Genomic DNA, 19,038 nt, shown 5'->3' on the forward strand with positions numbered 1-19,038 from the left:
ACTTTTGGAACATCAGAACACTTTGGTATTATAAAGATCTATGTCGTTATTTGGCCTAGAGGTAAATGGCATCTTTGATTTCTATCCAGATCCTGTTAGTCATGTAAGAGTGGATTATGGTTTATAGAGTTCTGTGGATGAATAAAAAAAGCAAAACTTAATTTGTAATCCTTCAAGAACAGTGATATGAAACTCACAAGTTTGGGAGGAAAATGGTAGAAAAATGTATTTGCTTGAGATTTCTGGACAGTGATGAATTAGAACAAGTGTCCATGTGTCCTATGCTGACATCTAAGTGCTTGGACAGTGAGAGATTGTCATTGGATTTTAAAATGACCCAATTTTGGAAGCTTCATAGATCTGTTTCTATAAATAGATCCGATTTCATCATAGAAGTTAGCAAACAAATGTGGAAACACAAAGTCCATTAACTCCCTTCAGACTTAGTTTGTGACTTTGATGAACAACTAAAACTGCCGTCTGTATTATGTTGCCATTTACTGTCTCCTGCTAATCCTTATGTACAAGAAAAAAAATGTAGGTGTTTTCTCCCTGGTTAAGATGACAATAACTCAACTGTAACTTGTGGTAGTGTAACAGGATCTCTTATCCCTTGTGAAAATAGGAGAGGGTGTCCCTGGGGAAATGGCACTGCCTGGGATGGGACCATTTTAACTAACTACACTTCTAATGAGGTCTTGCCTTACTCTGTTTATTCTATTACATTACCATTTATTTAACTCATGATTTTTCCTCCAATAGAATTAGGCAAGACACAGTTCACAAGCTTGTATAGTGAGGTACTTGAGATCACTTATCACACCAAAGTCTTCCTTTTGCTCAGGAGCTGATAGTCTATTTCAACCTTGCTTAGAATGCAGCCTTTTACAGCTTTCCTCCACCCACTCTGAACCTGCACCTTTTGATTTATAGAACTTGTCATGGCTGGTTATTTTTGGTTTGATAGTGAAGAGAGACAGGGGCCTTTGGAGGTTAATTTCAGATGAATGTGGAAATAGGTTACTGTGCTTCTTTTGCAATCTTCCTCAATTGTGTACTTCCCCCTATTTGTTTTCCCTTTCCATTTATTTCTTCCCCTAGAAAAAGTCAATATTCATCTTTAGCCTGTAGAACTCTGCAGGTCTATCTGTATCTTTTATGTATCACTTCCACCAGGAAGCCTTCTCTGACCCTCCTTCATCTATTCCCCTTCTCTGCACTTCCACAGCAAAGATCACCCTCTGTCAAAATTACTATGAGTTCCTTAAGGGAAAGGATTATATATATCTTTTCAATCTTTGTTTTTTGGAAACAAAAATTAGCCATGGGATGTGATGGATGGCACTTGATAAGCAGTTTTAAAAGGAACCTAACTAGTTCATGACATATGGGAGAGACCTTTCCCAGTCTATCATAGGATTATTGGTCAGGAAGAGCTATTTCTTCACTCAGAACGTTTCTAGTTTTGCAAGAGTCTGAAGTGATGGTGGATTCGGATAATTTTGAAATGTGAAGCCGATTCTCTTGCTTGGCAGCTTGATTTGTGTGGGGGAATGTGGTTGACGCATGTGCCTTTTTTTTTTTTTTTTTCAGTGAAACCTGTTGACAGAAATTCAATCTTGATTAAGGGGTGTGGGAAGGCATCCAGTTCCACCTTGCTTGGGGCTCTCATTTAAACAGTTAACTTTGGCCTTGGCCTGTTCCATTTCCCTCTAGGCCTTTAATTTTTGAAGGTTTCACATCCTAATATTTATTATTTGTGGGAGAGGCAGCGTAGTGACGCTAGCATAACCCAGTAGTTATTTTTGGTTTTGTTCATGTACTTGTGCCATCACTCTTTATTGAGGAGAATCAGACTTCTCAATGGATATGTATTTATCTGTTTGTTCCCCTCTTTTGGTCGGGGGGTGGGGGCGAGGGGCTGTATTAAACCAAAAGATAGCTCAAAAGAAGCTTTTTGAAAAAGAGGTAATTTATTTTTAAATATCTTTATTGGAGTATGATTGCTTTACAATGTTGTGTTAGTTTCTTGTACAACAAAGTGAATCAGCTCTAAGTATACATATATCCCCATATCCCCTCCCTCTTGAGCCTCCCCTCTAGGTCGTCACAAAGCATCGAGCTGATCTCCCTGTGCTATGGAGCAGCTTCCCACTAGCCATCCATTTTACATTTGGTAGTGTATACATGTCAGTGCTACTCTCTCACTTCATCCCAGCTTCTCCTTCCCAGCCTGTGTCCTCAAGTCCGTTCTCTACATCTGCATCTTTATTCCTGCCCTGCCACTATGTTCATCAGTACTGTTTTTTTTAGATTCCATATAAGGGTGCTAGTGTATGGTATTTGTTTTTCTCTTTCTGACTTACTTCACTCTGTATGATAGACTCTGGGTCCATCCACCTCATTACAAATAACTCAATTTCGTTTCTTTTTATGGCTAAGTAATATTCCATTGTATATATGTGCCACATCTTCTTTATCCATTCATCTGTCCATGGACACTTCCATGTCCTGGCTATTGTAAATAGTGCTGCAATGAACATTGTGGTACATGACTCTTTTTAAATTATGGTTTTCGGGCTTCCCTGGTGGCGCAGTGGTTGAGAGTCCGCCTGCCGATGCAGGGGACGTGGGTTCGTGCCCCGGTACGGGAAGATCCCACATGCCGCGGAGCGGCTGGACCCGTGAGCCATGGCCGCTGAGCCTGCGCGTCTGGAGCCTGTGCTCCGCAACGGGAGAGGCCACAGCAGTGAGAGGCCCGCGTACCGCAAAAAAAAAAAAAATAAATTATGGTTTTCTCAGGGTATATGCCCAGCAGTGGAATTGCTGGATCATATGGTAGTTCTATTTTTTGTTTTTTAAGGAACCTCCATACTGTTCTCAATAGTGGCTGTATCAATTTACATTCCCACCAACAGTGCAGGAGGGTTCCCTTTCCTCCACACCCTCTCCAGCAAGAGGTCGTTTTAAAAAATAGTATTTTAGGGGGCTTCCCTGGTGGCGCAGTGGTTGAGAATCTGCCTGCCGATGCAGGGGACGCGGGTTCGTGTCCCGGTCCGGGAAGATCCCACATGCCGCGGAGTGGCGTGGCCGCAGAGCCTGTGCTCCGCAATGGGAGGGGCCACGACAGTGAGAGGCCTGCGTACCGCAAAAAAAAATTAAAAATAAAAAAAAAATTAAAAACAGTATTTTGGTTTTTAAATTTCATCTAAATAAAGATAAGGTATATTTAGGTTTGAGCCCCCTTTGCCTTTTAACCCCCACCGATCAAATGCAGTCCTAGACCTCAGAGGACATCCCTCCTTCAGATGCGTGAATAGTCTACTCTGAAATATCCACTGAGAGGTCCAGACTAACCTCCATCTTGTTTACAGCAAAAATTTTTATGCAAGAGTACAAACTTAGAAAAAGAGAAATTAAGGGGTGATATTTTAGTTTATGAGAAGATTCAGCTCAGAGCTTTCCTGGTATACTTAGAATAGGGTTTTTAATTTCCCAAAGTGTTCTTTTTGCACAACTTGTCAAGAATGCTTAATTTTTCTATAGAGCAGAGTTTATTTCTGTATTTGTCTAACAGGTTAGTAAGATTTGGTTACATACCTCATTTTTTTTTTTTTTTTTTGGCTGCACTGTGCAGCATATGGGATCTTAGTTCCCCGACTAGGGATTGAACCCGTGCCACCTGCAGTGGAAGCGCAGAGTCTTAACCACTGGACTGCCAGGGAAGTCCCTACTTGCCTCATTTTTGAAGGAATATTTATAGGAAAACCCTGTATATTATAGTGACCCCAGATTTTGGAATCCTATAGACCTGGTCTTAAAATTCAGTATTGCTACATACTAGTTGGTGATCCTGGATCACCAGGATCCTGGAGTAGTTGAGCCATTTCCTTATTTGTAAGATGGTGGTGACTATATCTACCTTATACATTTGTAATGCAGTTTAAATGAGATGATTTATGTGAAGTGCCTCGTAAAGTGCTTGGCCTGAGGTAGACAGTCAGTATTTGGAAGTTATTATTATTTGTAAATGGTTTTGTCTCTTGCTCCTTGACATTTGATATTGATCTACATAAATATCTATTTTTAAATAAATATGAGAGGCATTGGATAAGGACACTCCCTTTAGGGCCTGTCTGGGTTCGAATCCTGGCTCTGCTACTTCTTAGCTTCATGACCATGAACAAATAGTAAATCTTTCTGTGCCTCATTTTCCTCATCTGTAAAATTAAGATAATAACAGTACCTACTTTGTAGGATTATTGTGAGGATTTAGTGAGTTAATATATGAAAACACTGTTTGGCTTGTCATAAGGACTCAGTAATTAATAACTATTATTTTTTTAGGTCAATACACAGGAACATTTTATTTTTATACAAAAACACAAAAAAAGGAAATATTTAGCATTTGGTTATGTGAAATTAGTAGTCAGTTTACAGACCATGTAAATGGGAAGCATTATTTCCAAGAAACAAAAGGTTTAACAATTATTGCTGGATTGTAAGAATATTTAATTAAAATTCCAGAAAACCTAATGTCTTCTGGACTGTAAACATAGATTTAGGGGGAAATAATACTGCTTAACTAGTTCTTTAAATGGAAAAGGTATGCATTTATATAATAGAATACAAAAGTTCATATAGTGAAAAGTCTTCCCTTGACCCAGACCTCCCAGCTTTCTTCCCAGACCAAATGCTGTTAACACTTCTGTGTCTCTTTCCACAATGGTCTATGTATATATAAAGGTATATATGAGTATTACATTACCGCTTTCCCTCTTTTTTTAAAAAAAATAAATTTATTTATGGCTGCGTTGGGGTTTGTTGCTGCGTGCGGGCTTTCTCTAGTTGTGGCGAGTGGGGGCTACTCTTTTGCGCGGCTTCTCATTGCGGTGGCTTCTCTTTGTTGCGGAGCACGGGCTCTAGGCACATGGGCTTCAGTAGTTGTGGCTTGCAGGCTCTAGAGTGCAGGCTCAGTAGTTGTGGCGCATGGGCTTAGTTGCTCCACGGCATGTGGGATCTTCTCGGACCAGGGATTGAACCCCTGTCCCCTGCATTGGCAGGCAGATTCTTAACCACTGTACCACCAGGGAAGCCCTGCCCCTTTCCCTCTTTATAACCTGCATGGGAGCACACACTTGTGCATTTTGCTTTTCTCACTTAGTAGCTGTTGGAGCTCATTCTGTACAAATCACATATGTAAAGTTATCTAATATTAAAGTTACTTAATATTTCAATATATGGTTGTGCCATAATTTATTCAACTAATCTATTGGTGGAATTGGGGTTTTTTGGCTTTTATGAACACTGCTATGTGACTTTTCTTATATTTACATGTGTATAAATACATATCTGTAAGATAAATTTCTACATTTGGCAAGATGTATCAAAAAGAAAAATGTAAATTGCCCTCCAAAGGGGCTAGCAGTGTAGCTCCATAATTTAAAAAAGGAAAAAAGGATGTGAGGGTTTAAATTTGAATACTTTCCAGGTGGTTTTCAGCAGCATGCTTTGGTGGAATCATAGTATTTAGGAGGCTAAGTGGGGTTGCTGCATATTACATTCCTGCCTCTTCCCTCCCCCAGCTTTAGTTGTCTTCACTACATTCCTGCCTGGGAAGTCTTCCCAGTGACCTGGGTTAGGCATTAAGATCATGGGAATCCAAGATTTTCCCATGTCTTCCAGCATGTTTGTTCACAAGAACTGGAAAACTTCCTCCTTGCAGCAGGGGAATTTTAACCACTGTCAGTTGCTGGAGAATCTTTCAACAGTGTCCTTTGAATAGAAATGTGGTCAAGGAGAGGAAAGGTATCAGCAGGTCAAAAGGCAGTGATAATATCATATGGTAGTGTATTTCATAGCACTCAAAATACCTTCTCACTTGTTTATGGGAAGTAGGTAGGCAGAAAGGTCGAGTGACTTGCCCATTATCATATACATCAAGTAATGCCAGGGAGAAGGCTAGAATTCTGGATTTCTATGTTGGGATTGTTTTTGGCTTTAAGTGAAGGAAAATGTGACTTTAACATCCTATATGAAAAGAGTTTTATTGTCTAGAGGTAGGTGGTTGCTGATATTTGATCATCAGTGATCAATAGCTCAGTGATATCAGGGCCATTGTATGTTATTCTCTTCATCATTTACTCCTATGTATATGGTGACTGCTATAGCTCTAGCCATTACATCTGCCTTCAAGGCAAGAAGAAAGCTGAAGGAAGAGGGCAGGAGCAAGGGCTATAGTAGCTGTATCGGGTAAGTACGAGTTTTCCTATGAATCCCTCAGCAGATTCTCATCGTTCTCATTGGCCAGAACTGTCCCATGGCTACTCCAAGCTTGGAACCTTGGCAATCAAGGAGGTGACTTCTGTTACAGTGCACTTCTTACTGGTTTGATGCTGTTCAATGAAAAGTATTTAATCATAACTTGACTTAAGCCACGTTCATCTCTAATTTTCATCCTTTTTTAAAAAAAACTAATTTATTTATTTTTGGCTGCGTTGGGTCTTCATTGCTGCACATGGGTTTTCTCTAGTTGCACTGAGAGGGGGCTACTCTTCATTGTGGTGCACAGGCTTCTCATTGCTGTAGCTTCTCTTGTTGTGGAGCACAGGCTCTAGGCGTGCTGGCTTCAGTAGTTGTGGCACCCAGGCTCAGTAGTTGTGGTGCGTGGGCTTAGTTGCTCCATGGCATGTGGGATCTTCCTGGACCAGGGCTAGAACCCGTGTCCCCTGCATTGGCAGGCAGATTCTTAACTACTGCACTACCAGAGAAGTCCCTCTAATTTTCTTTATACTTATGGTTTATACTATATAATTTAAATATTTATACTGTCGTATTTATTGAATCTGATAGGACTCCTGTCTAGGTTTTAATTCCTTCGTGTCTGAGACTAGATCTTCTACCTTTTGTATGAGACATATTGTCTCATCCTTGAATATTAGTGAGAAAGGAGCTCCGATATTATCAAGCCCATATTTATGACCTCTAGCAAGTGTGTAATATGATTGGACTGCTAATAAATAGCTTATTGAGTTAAACTGAATAATGAAAATAGAAATAGGGGAGAAAGAAAACTTAGAAGAGAATCCTCTATTCAGGGCAAAAGACTATGAAGAATGGATCTACTTGTAAAGAAATACCGTACTATTTTCTATGCAAATAGAGACTATAACTACATTAACATGTTTCTCTAATTCATAGGGTGAGAGGGCAGAACGATATAGGAAAAACACTGTTCTGAAGTCAGGGGCCTCAGTTCTATATCTAATTCTGCTTTTATATAACTGTATGATATTGGGAAGTCTTTTAATCTCCCTTACCTTCATCTTCCTCATCTAGGATGGAAATAATAATTGATGCTTTAGAGGATTGTTGAGGGTTATTAAAATAGCACAATTTAGTATTTCATGGTGTCTGGCGTGTATAATCACCTTTGGGAACTGTTTTTACCATAATCATTAGTAGTGTTGTGTGATCTTGGAGGACCCCATTTCTCTTTAGTTAATCTTTATCTATAAACTTAAAAAGTTAGGTGTTATTTAAAATTCCTCCCAATTCCAAAATGTCATATTTCTACACTAAGTTCCTCAGTCGGCACATTGTTATAAAGGTATCTGTGGAGTCCTGGCTTCGGTGAGTTCATAAGAGAGACCATGGGAGAATGAGGTTCTCTGGTGTATAGGTTGATGTCACTATGTAAACTAAATATCTGTCAGAACAAATTCTTTCTGAATTACCCAAATCCACTGAGAAAAGCTAATGAAATGATGGCCAAACCACTGAACAGCAATGAGGTTAGTTGGAACTAATCTCATGATTTTTTTTTTTTTTTTTTTTTTTTGGTGGTACGCAGGCCTCTCACTGTTGTGGCCTCTCCCGTTGCGGAGCACGGGCTCTGGATGCGCAGACTCAGCGGCCATGGCTCACAGGGCCCAGCCGCTTCGCGGCATGTGGGATCTTCCCGGACCGGGGCACGAACCCGCGTCCTCTGCATCGGCAGGCCGACTCTCAACCACTGCGCCACCAGGGAAGCCTGTAATCTCATGATTTATCTCACAGCATAGGTATAGTGGTATAAAATAGAGAAAATGAGCACTGAGGGCTGTTAGTGCCCAGAAGAGAACGGGCACATCTCTCTGGTAATGCTAGTGGGTATTACTCTTCAGAGGAATGTTTTCACAGTATGTGTCAAGAGCCAGCAGTTCCATCTTTAAGAATTTGTCTTGGGACTTCCCTTGGTGGCGCAGTGGTTAAGAATCCACCTACCAATGCAAGGGACGTGGGTTTGATCCCTGGTCTGGGAAGATCCCACATGCCGAGGAGCAACTAAGCCCGTGCGCCACAACTACTGAGCCTGCGTGCCACAACTACTGAAGCCCATGTGCCCTAGAGCCTGTGTGCCACAGCTACGGAGCCCGTGTGCGGCAACCACTGAAGCCCACGCGTTCTGGGGCCTGCGTGCTGCAACTACTGAAGCCCGTGCGCCTGGAGCCCGTGCTCTGCAATGAGAAGCCACCCCAAGGAGAAGCCCGCGCACTGCACCCCACTCGCCGCAATTAGAGAAAGCCCACGCACAGCAACGAAGACCAAATGCAGCCAAAAAACCCCCACAAAAACACAAAACATAAATAAATAAATAATAAAAAAAGAATTTGTCTTAAGGGAAGAATTAAGAATATGTACAGAAATTTAGCTACGTGGATATTCTTCTAGTAGTATCTTTAAAGTGAAAATATTGGGAAAGTCCTAAAATAGGGGATAAGTAAATTGTGGTTGCTGATATATCTATATTTATTGACAAGGAATATGCTCACGATATGTGAAGCAGATTCAAAATGTCAATGAGCCCATTTGAAAAAACAAAAGTGTGTGTGTGTGCGTGTGCGTGTGTGTGTGCATGTGTGTAGAGAGAGATTGAGAAGAGGTATTGTGTGTGTCTGGAGCAGCGTGGCATTGTAGATTTTTATGAAAACTATTTTTGTGATCTAATTTTTTTAAATGAGCATGTATTTCTAAAATAAGGGCTTACAGAAAGGTACTTAGTTTAATAAATGTGTATGCAAGTTGTTACTGATATCTGCTTCTCTTCCAAGATACAGAATACTTTAAGTACATGTCATTTCATGGATGAAGACAAAGGGCTCATTGGGTTTCATAGGGAAATTATTTGCCAGTGAGTGTGGCCTTTCGGCTATTTTTCAGATTACTTCCAGCTATTTTCTTAACCATACAAGGCTGGAGTGGGGGCTGACTTTAAACCTACACAGGTTTCCACAGCACAGAGGACACAGGACAGTACTTCTGTACAAAGTATGCAGAAGTAAGGATGGACCCATATCTTTGACATGTTTCTTTTACCTAATCTGCATGTTGTGCCTTTCATGTACTTTTTTTTTCTTTTATGTATTTTTTGAAGTCTTTCTCTTCATGCCCAGGAATAGTATTTTTATGAAAGTATTTCTAAAGAAAAAACCTGTACTTGGCAGAACTATATCGAGCTTTTACTATGTATGAGATACTGTTCTAAGCACCTTGATGGATGAGGTATACACAAGTGAATAAAATTCATCCTTATCTACAGGAACTTAGCGTCTACTAGGAGAGACATTTGCATAGTTAACTAATATAAAATTAGATGGTATAAAAGCACTATGGCTTTGGAGAGGCAATAATTAGGTATGATAGGTGGAAACTGGGAAAGATTTTACAGAGAATTGGACTGGATTTGAATGATGAGTAAGATTTTGGTCGGTAGGTATAAAATTTAATGGTGTGTTTCAGAAATTGGGTTATTCAGGGCAGAGAGAAAGCACACTGGATGTGGAGGAGACTGGAAATGAGAAAACGGTAGATTGAGGAAAATAAGATAATGAATGTAAAACACCTAGCACAGTAAGTACATGGCGTGTTGTAGGTATTCATCAAATTTGACCTCGTTCTAATTCCAACATAGTTACCTCAAGGAGTGTCTTCAAGTTACTGAAAAAGCGAAGTTTAGTGTGATTTGAAAAGTAAGGCATATTGCCCAGGTGATTTTCAGAATTGCAAATGTGATCTTAAAAGCAAAGTAATTGTTAGGCAATCAGTACCTTAAGATAAATGTGCCACCAAGTTTCTGAACTATTTCTTTCCTTAGGAGGTGACCTATTGAGAAACAAACACTGGGCAAACCTGCTGTTCTGCACCAAGGGTGGGAAAAATGTCACAAGTTACAACCTCCTATTCCTATGATGCTCCAACAGACTTCATCAATTTTACATCTTTGAATGATGAGGAAGATACCCAAAACATAGATTCCTGGTTTGGTAAGTGTCTGATTTCTCTGGTTGTTTTAAGGGTTAGTGATTTGCTTTGTGCTAGGGACCTTTCAAAAATAGAAGGGATTGTAGATAACCAAAATATAAATTCCTGTGCTTCCCTGGTGGTGCAGTGGTTAAGAATCTGCCTGCCAGTGCAGGGAACATGGGTTTTAGCCCTGGTCCGGGAAGATCCCACATGCCGCGGAGCAACTAAGCCCATGCGCCACAACTACTGAGCCTGCGCTCTAGAGCCCGCAAGCCACAACTACTGAGCCTGCGTGCCACAGTTACTGAAGCCCGTGTGACTAGAGCCCATGCTTCACAACAAGAGAAGCCACTGCATTGAGAAGCCCTCACACTGCAACGAAGAATAGCCCCCACTTGCCGCAACTGGAGGAAGCCTGCGCGGAACAGTGAAGACCCAACACAGCCAAAAATAAATAAATAAAATAAATAAATTTATAAAAATAAATAAATTTAAAAAATATAAATTCTTTTCTGCACCAAGATACTTTGTTATCCACGATATGATAGAAATAATTGAGATGCCCAGTATTTTGGGAATGGAGTTATCAGTAGAAATCAATGTTTTCCAGTTAAGAATAAGAAATATTTAAGCTTTAGGGTCATATGGTAAAATCTAGATGCAACAAAGTTGAGTGAAGTTCTAGGACATGTCTGTAGTGATGGTAGTCACATAAAAACTTGCTCTACTGTCACTGGGCATAGAGTATAATATTACAACTGGGATGTTGACAGTCTTACTCAGATTTCCCCAGTTTGACTTGTATTTATTTTTATTTATGTGTATTAAATTCTATGCAATTTTATCACCTGTGTAGGTTTGTTGATCTGCTGCCACAGTCAAGATATCAAACAGTTCTAACATCACAAGGATCCTGTGTTGCCCTTTTATAACTATACTCATCTCCCTCTTGCTGCTTCTCCCCAGTTCTTTTTTTTTTTTGGCCCCACCATAGAGCTTGAGGGATCTTAATTCCCCGACCAGGGATCGAACCTGTGCCCCCTGCAGTGGAAGCATGGAGTCCTAACCACGGGACCTCTAGGAAATTCCCCCCAGTTCATTTTTAAATGGAGGGATTATGCTACTCACAACCCAATCTCCAAATAGAGATAGGATTGCCTGATGTTGGGGCAGGTGATATGACACAAACTTTGACACCAGGTCAACAAATAGGATGTGGTTTTGTTTTTATATTACGTTGGAATAATATCTGAGCCCAGTGATATGTGAGGCTAGTATTTGCTGGGGCTTCTTCATTTTCTTCTATCTCATGTCCTTATCCTCCTCATTAAGAGAAGGATGTGATGGGGGATAGAAATTAGAAATTAGTCCATTGCAGCTGTACTTAACACTTATAATGCAGTGTCCAAATGTGATGGCATATGCCATTCTCTTGGAAAAGGATTCTAATAAAATCCAGTGGGTATCCTGAGAGGAGGGGTCTTTTGGGCATGGTGTAGGAGTAAGGGTGGATAAGACGGCCAGCTGCCATACAGAGGTCTTCCCCATGCCTTTGGCCCACAGAAACCCTGAGGAAATAGCTGAGTTGTCTATCTCTTTTTCCAAGTTTTTCTTGAAAACAAGAAAGGAAATACTAATATAACAATACTATTAGATACAGTTTGGAAGAAAAAAATGAATCCCACTATTTTTTTCAAAATCACCGTAGTTCTAATATATTACTTTCTAATTTTCTTCCAAATAATCACATCTTTTTACACAGTTGCAAACAGAGTGTACTTTCACAGAGTTATTGCTGGGGCTCACCGCATTCCTAAAATTTCTATCAGTAGGCTGTTGGTAGAATACACTTTTCACTGTTTTGCACTGGTTTTGGGCACAGTGGAACCTAAGATAAAATTCCTTAAGAGAGCCTAACTGTTCCATCCTCATACACCCCACACTCTCCTAGTTGAGGAAGAACCTCAACACAATTAGACTATCAGATGTCCCTTGTAAGCCTCGCAGGTCTTGCTGGATACAGTTTTCTTTAAGAGGAACATGATGTATTTAGGTGGTAGATAAGGCCAGTTTATGCTTGTATGGTCCTGAATGTGTATCAAGCAAAGATAAGGAGCTATTCACAATGCGGAGTCTGCACTTCTTTTCTATAATACATTGTTCAGCGTTGCCAGTGTTTTAGTGATAGTTTTTGCAGTCGCTATCTCTGACGTATAATGTGTACTTATTCCATTTTGATCACTAGAACTTTGCTGGTACTTGCAAGTGAGTTAGAAGTATACTGGTAGGAGGCTTTATTTAGGTCCCATATTAAGTGTATGGCACTAATTTATTTTGCTTTCTTGCTGATTATTTACACGATGATGATTTTACCTTTTCACAGAAGAGAAGGCCAATTTGGAGAATAAGTTTCCTGGGAAGAATGGTACAGGAGGGCTTTTTCAGGGCAAAACTCCTCTGAGAACAGCTAATCTTCAGCAAGATGTCACACCTTTGAGACCAGGTAAGAAAGAACATCTTAGAAAAAAGCTGCTTGGCAGAATAGTTGAACAGTATATTAGGAACCTGAGGGATCTGGGGAAATTACCTAAATGATGTATCTCCTGGATTTTAATTGGTGAAATGTGCTAATTCATTTATTCATTTCATGGTGAATGTGAAACTAATGATGTGCTGCATTCTTTTTGTTTTTTCCAGTCTTTTGGAAATTAAGCTAACATAGAATTTTATTGCCAGATGTATAACTATTTTCTTTTTATGACTAGATTTAATATAACCTAACCTCGGTCTGGTTGGGAAACAAAGCAGGAGGGAAGAATGTACTGCTTGCTAACTATACAAGAATTCTTTGAGTCATGTTTCTGATTTTAAAAGATGATTGACACTTAAACTAGTAGTTACTAAATCTGCAAAATACTGTCTATTTGATTAAAACAAAAGAAGTATTCTTTGAATCCTCAAAAATGATTCTTATTTTGAAATAGTAGATGTATTTAGATATAATTCACATATCATACAATTCACCTGCTTAAAATGTACATTTCGGTGTTTATTCATATATTCACAGCATAGCTGTGCAGTCATCACCACAATCAATTTAGAACATTTCAAAATTAATCTTATGGTAAATCTGAAACTAGCCTCAGTCACACCAATAACTAGAGGGCCGTATCAGAAAATAGCTGTATTTTCAGTGAACTTGTGTAGTTTGCAGAGTCTGAGTTGCTAAGCTGACTTTTAAATAGTTCTTTCATGAGTACAGGTGATATCTATTGAATTTGGGATCTGGACAAGGATCCTGAACTTTTATAGCCATCTTTCTTGCATAAGAGGTTAGAACTATGTGCACGTTTCACTTGAGGTGCTTAGAAGTGTGGCAGATTTTCTGTTGCTTTGATGGCCTTTGTGCTCTTCTTGAATTGAAAGAGGATGTGATGTACCTCGTTTGTCTGGACCACTTTCAGTTTAAGACTGTTATATCAGCAGTAAGCCCCAGAGCAAGAGAACTCTGCATGGCCCATCATGTGGCAAAGACCATGTACACTGCTTCCATGCATGTATACCCCTTGGGCCCCGCAGTCTTTTTGTTCTTTGTTAGCACACATTCTTACCTGTCTCGTTAGTGCTATTCCCCCTGCCTTGAATACCTTTAATCTAACTGAGAAGTCCTTACTTATCGTTCAAGTTCCAGCTCAAATATCTTTTTTTTCTCTAATTGATTCCCCTTATTTGTGTTCTCAAAGCACTTTTCAGACCTCTATTTTGATTTCAACTTTCTGTTGTGTTGCTAGAACAAAGAAATACAATAATTTTTCTATGTTGATCTTATATCCTACAATCTTCTAAACTCAGTAGTGTTTGTATCTTTTTTGTAGATTCCATCAGATTTCTACAAAGGTGATTATGTTATCTGCCTTTTGTTTCTTTTTCTTTCTTGCGTACTGCACCTTTAGTAGGATGCTGAATAGGAGTAGAGAAGTAGACATGCTTGTTTTATTCCTGATCTTAGGGCAAAAACACTCAGGCTTTCACCATTAAGTATGATGTTAACTGTAGTTTTTTCATAGATGCACTTTATCAGGCTGAGGAATTTCCCTTCTATTCCTATTTTACTGATAATTTTTATAGTAATGGATGCTAGATTTTCTCAAATGCTTTTTCTGCATTTATTAAGAAGTTTACATGATTTTTTTTCTTTTTTCTTTTATACTTTAACTATGTGCAGTTATGCTGATTTTCCAATTTTAAGCCAACCTTTCATTTCTAGGATGAACCCCCAATTGGTCAGGATGGTATTTTTCTTTTTATATATATTTTAGGCTCAGTTTGCTACATTTTTTTGTTAAAAATTTTTTCATCTATGTTCATGAGGAATAATGATCTGTAGTTTTCCTTTCTTATGATGCCTTTGTTTGATTTTGATAGAGTAATGTTGGCCTTACTCTATAAATATTCCCTTCTCTTCATTTCTCTGGAAGAATTTGTGTAAAGTCGATATTACATCTTTCTTAAATGTTTGGTAGAATTCACCAGTGAAGCCACCTGGGTCTGGAGTTTTCTTTGCAGGAAGGTTTTTAAATAAAAATTCAATTTCTTTAACAGATATCGATTATCTGTTTCTTCTTGAATGAGCTTTGGTAGTTTGTCTTTCAAGTAATTCGTCCGTGTCATCCAAGTTGTTGAATTTATAGGCAAAAAGTTGTTCATAATGTTTCCCTATTATCTTTTTGATACTTATAAATTCTGTAGTGATATCACCTCTTTCATTCCTGATATTGGTAATTTGTGTTATCTCTCTCTATTTTCCTAATCAGTCTGGCTAAAGATTTGTCAGTGTTAATAATCTTCTCAAAGAACCAGCTTTTGGTTTCATTTTTTTTTTTCCTATTGTTTCTCTGGTTTTTATTTCATTGATTTCCATTCTGTTCTTTATTAATTTCCCTTCTATTTACTTTGGGTTCAATATATATATAAAGTTTCTTAAGGTGGCAGCTGAAGCCATTGATTTGAAAACTTTCTTCTTTGTTAATGTGTTTACTGCTGTAAATATCCCCGAAGTACTGCTTTAGCCACATCCCATAAATTTGAAATGCTATGTTTTTATTTTCATTCCATTCAAAATACGTTTAATTTCCCTTTTGAGATCTTTGACCTATGTAGGTTTTTTTTTTTTTTTTTTTTTTGGCTGTGTGGGCTTCTCTAGTTGTGGTACACAGGCTTTCTAGTTGTGCTGCACGGGCTCCAGAGCGCGTGGGCTCAGTAGTTGCAGTGCACGGGCTTAGTTGCCCAGCGGCATGTGGGATCTTAGTTCCTAGACCAGGGATCAAACCCATGTCCACTGCATTGGAAGGCGGATTCTTAACCACTGGACCACCAGGGAAGTCCCGACCTATGTGTTTTTTTAAATTGCAATATAATTGACTTATAACATGGTGTAAGTTTAAAGTGTACAGAGTGTTGATTTGATACATTTATATAGTGCAATGTAATTAACACCTCTATCATATCATATAATTATCATTTCTTTTGTAATGAGAACAATTAAGATCTAGTCTCATCAACTTTGAAGTTCATAATACAGCATTGTTGACTATAACATTTATGCTATGCATTTAGATCTCCAGGACTTAATATATCTACTAGTTGCTAGTTACCTGTGTGTTATTTAATTTCTAAATATTTGGGGTGGGGGTGGTCCAAAATTCTTATCTGTTATTGATTTCTTGGGGGATTTCCACTGTGGTGAAAGGACATACTTGTATGACTTGAACTCTTAAATGTATTGAGACTTGTTTCATGGCCCAGAATATGGTCTGTCCTGGTAAATGTACTGGGTGTACTTAAAAAAAAAATGTGTATTCTGCCATCATTGGGTGGAGAGTTACATAAATGTCAGTTGGGTCAAATTGGTTGATAGTGTTGCTCAAGTCTTCTGTTTCCTTATTGATCATCTATCTGATGGCTCTGTCCATTATTGAAAGTAGGGATATTGAAGTCTTCAACTATTATTGCTGAACTGGCTATTTCTCCCTTGAGTTTCTTCAGTTTTTCCTTCGGGTATCTGGGTCTCTGTTGTTAGGTATGTATATGTTTATAATTGTTACATCTTCTGATAATTTGATGACAGTGTATTTTTGTAAATGAAGTCTTATTGGAATACAGCCATGCTCATTTGCTTATATATTATTTGTGGCTGTTATAATCTTACTGATTTTTCTGTCAACTTGTTCTGTCAATTAGAGAGAGAGGTTATAATTGTGGATTTGTTTATTTCTCCTTATAGTGGTATGTGGTATGGATAAAGAAGATATGGTATCCCACTTGATCATGGTGTATGATCCTTTTAATATATTGTTGGATTTGGTTTACTAACATTTTGTTGAGGATTTTTGCACCTATGTTCATCAGTGATATTGGCCTTTTTTATGATATATTTGTCTGGTTTTGGTACCAGGGTGATGCTGGCCTCATAGAATGAGTTTGGAAGCATTCCTTCCTCTGCAGTTTTTTGGAATAGCTTGAGAAGGATAGGTGTTAACTCTTCTAAATGTTTGGCAGAATTCACCTGTGAAGCCATCTGGTTCTGGACTTTTGTTTGTTGGGAGTTTTTGTTGTTGTTGTTGTTTTTGTTTTTGTGGTACACAGGTCTCTCACTGTTGTGGCCTCTCTTGTTGCGGAGCACAGGCTCCGGATGCGCAGGCTCAGCGGCCACAGCTCACGGGCCTAGCTGCTCCGCAGCATGTGGGATCTTCCCAGACTGGGGCATAAACCCGTGTCCCCTGCATCAGCAGGCAGACTCTCAACCACTGCCCCACCAGGGAAGCCCCTATTGGGAGTTTTTTTAAAATTACTGATTCAATTTCATTGCTAGTAATTGGTTTCTTTGTATTTTCTATTTCTTCCATATTCAGTCTTAGGAGATTTTACATTTCTAGGAATTTGTCCATTTCTTCTATGTTGTCCATTTTATTAGCATATAGATGGTTGTAGTAATCTCCTATGATCCTTTGTATTTCTGTGGTGTGAGTTGTAACTTCTCCTTTTTCATTTCTGATTTTATTGATTTGGGCCCTCTTTTTTTCTTGATGAGTCTGGCTAAAGGTTTATCAATTTTATTTATCTTCTCGAAGAACCAGCTCTTAGTTTCATTGATCTTTTCTATTTTTTTTTAGTCTCTATTTCACTTATTTCCATTTATTCATTTCTTTCTGCTCTGATCTTTATGATTTCTTTCCTTCTACTAACTTTGTGTTTTGTTTGTTCTTCTTTTTCTAGTTCCTTTAGGTGTAAGCTTAGGTTGTTTGAGATTTTTCTTGTTTCCTGAGGTAAGCTTCTATTGCTATAAATTTCCCTCTTAGAACCGCTTTTCCTGCATCCCATAGATTTTTGGATTGTTGTGTTTTTGTTTTCATTTGTTTCCAGGTATTTTTTTATTTCTTCAGTGATACGTTGGTTGTTTAGTAGCATATTGTTTAGACTTCATGTGTTTTTGTTTCTTGCAGTTTTTTTCTTATGGTTGACTTCTAGTCTCATAGTGTTATGGTCAGAAAAGATGCTTAATATGATTTCAGTTTTCTTAAAGTTACCGAGGCTTGTTTTGTGGCCTAGCATGTGATCTATCCTGGAGAATGTTCCATGTACACTTGGAAAGAATATGTATTTTGCTGCTTTTGGATAGAATGTTTTCTCTCTCTGTATATGGACTAATGTGTCATTTAAGGCCAGTGTTTCCTTACTGGTTTTCTGTCTGGATGATCTGTTCATTGATATAAGTGGGGTGTTAAAAGTCCCCTACTGCTATTGTGTTACTGTCAGTTTCTCCCTTTCTGTCTGTAAATATTTGCTTTATGTATCTAGGTGGTTCTCTGTTGGGTGCATATATATTTATAATTGCTATATCTTCTTCTTGGATTGATTCCTTGATCCTTATGTAGTGTACTTCTTTGTGTCTTGTAACATTCTTTGTTTTAAAGTCTATTTTGTCTGATATAATTATTGCCACCCCGTTTTCTTTTGATTTCCATTTGCCTGGAATACTCTTTTCCATACCCTCACCTTCAGTCTGAGTGTGTCTTTAGATCTGAAATGAGTCTCTTGTAGGCAGCATATATATGGGTCTTGTTTTCATATCTATTCAGCCACTCTTTGTCTTTTGTTGGAACATTTAGTCCATCTGCATGTAAAGTAATTATTGATATGTATCTACTTATCGCCATTTTGTTAGTTGTTTTTGGGTTGTTATTGTATGTCAGTTTTTGTTCCTTTGTTCTCTTCCTTTGTGGTTTGATGACTGTCTTTAGTGTTATATTTGGATTCCTTCTCTTTTTTTGTGTGTGTGTATCTATTATAGATTTTTGGTTTGTGATTACCGTGAGGTTTATATTTATCAATCTGTATGTCTCTTTGATTATTTTAAATTGCTGGTCTCATAATTTCAAATGCATTTTAACAACCCTGCATTTGTACTCTCCTCCCCATATGATTACTGTTTTGACATCATATTTTACATCTGATTGTTTCGTGTATCCCTTAACTGCTTATTGTAGATACAGATGATTTTACTACTTTTGTCTTTTAACCTTCCTATTAGCTTTGTATGTGGTTGATTTACTACTTTTACTGTATATTTGCCTTTACCAATGAGATATTTCCTTTTATAATGTTCATGTTTCTAGTTGTGGTCTTTTCTTTTTCACCTAGTGAAATCCCTTTAACATTTCTTATAAAGCTGCCTTTGGTAGTGCTGAATTCTTT

General features: G+C 38.4%; 1 protein-coding gene across 16 annotated transcripts in view; it reads left to right on the top strand.

Annotated features, from left to right (window-relative positions):
* Positions 1–19,038, top strand: part of TPX2 (TPX2 microtubule nucleation factor) — a 74,306-nt gene that overhangs the window by 18,762 nt on the left and 36,506 nt on the right. For all 16 annotated transcript variants that reach the window (XM_067014210.1, XM_067014221.1, XM_067014217.1 and 13 more), the window contains 2 exons: positions 10,136–10,304; positions 12,668–12,787. In XM_067014210.1, coding sequence (XP_066870311.1) covers positions 10,199–10,304; positions 12,668–12,787 — 226 coding nt within the window. In that variant the 5' untranslated portion in view covers positions 10,136–10,198. The remainder of the gene's footprint in view (positions 1–10,135; positions 10,305–12,667; positions 12,788–19,038) is intronic.

This window comes from Kogia breviceps, chromosome 14 (assembly GCF_026419965.1).
Source record: "Kogia breviceps isolate mKogBre1 chromosome 14, mKogBre1 haplotype 1, whole genome shotgun sequence".
In the NCBI taxonomy this organism is placed as follows: domain Eukaryota; kingdom Metazoa; phylum Chordata; class Mammalia; order Artiodactyla; family Physeteridae; genus Kogia; species Kogia breviceps.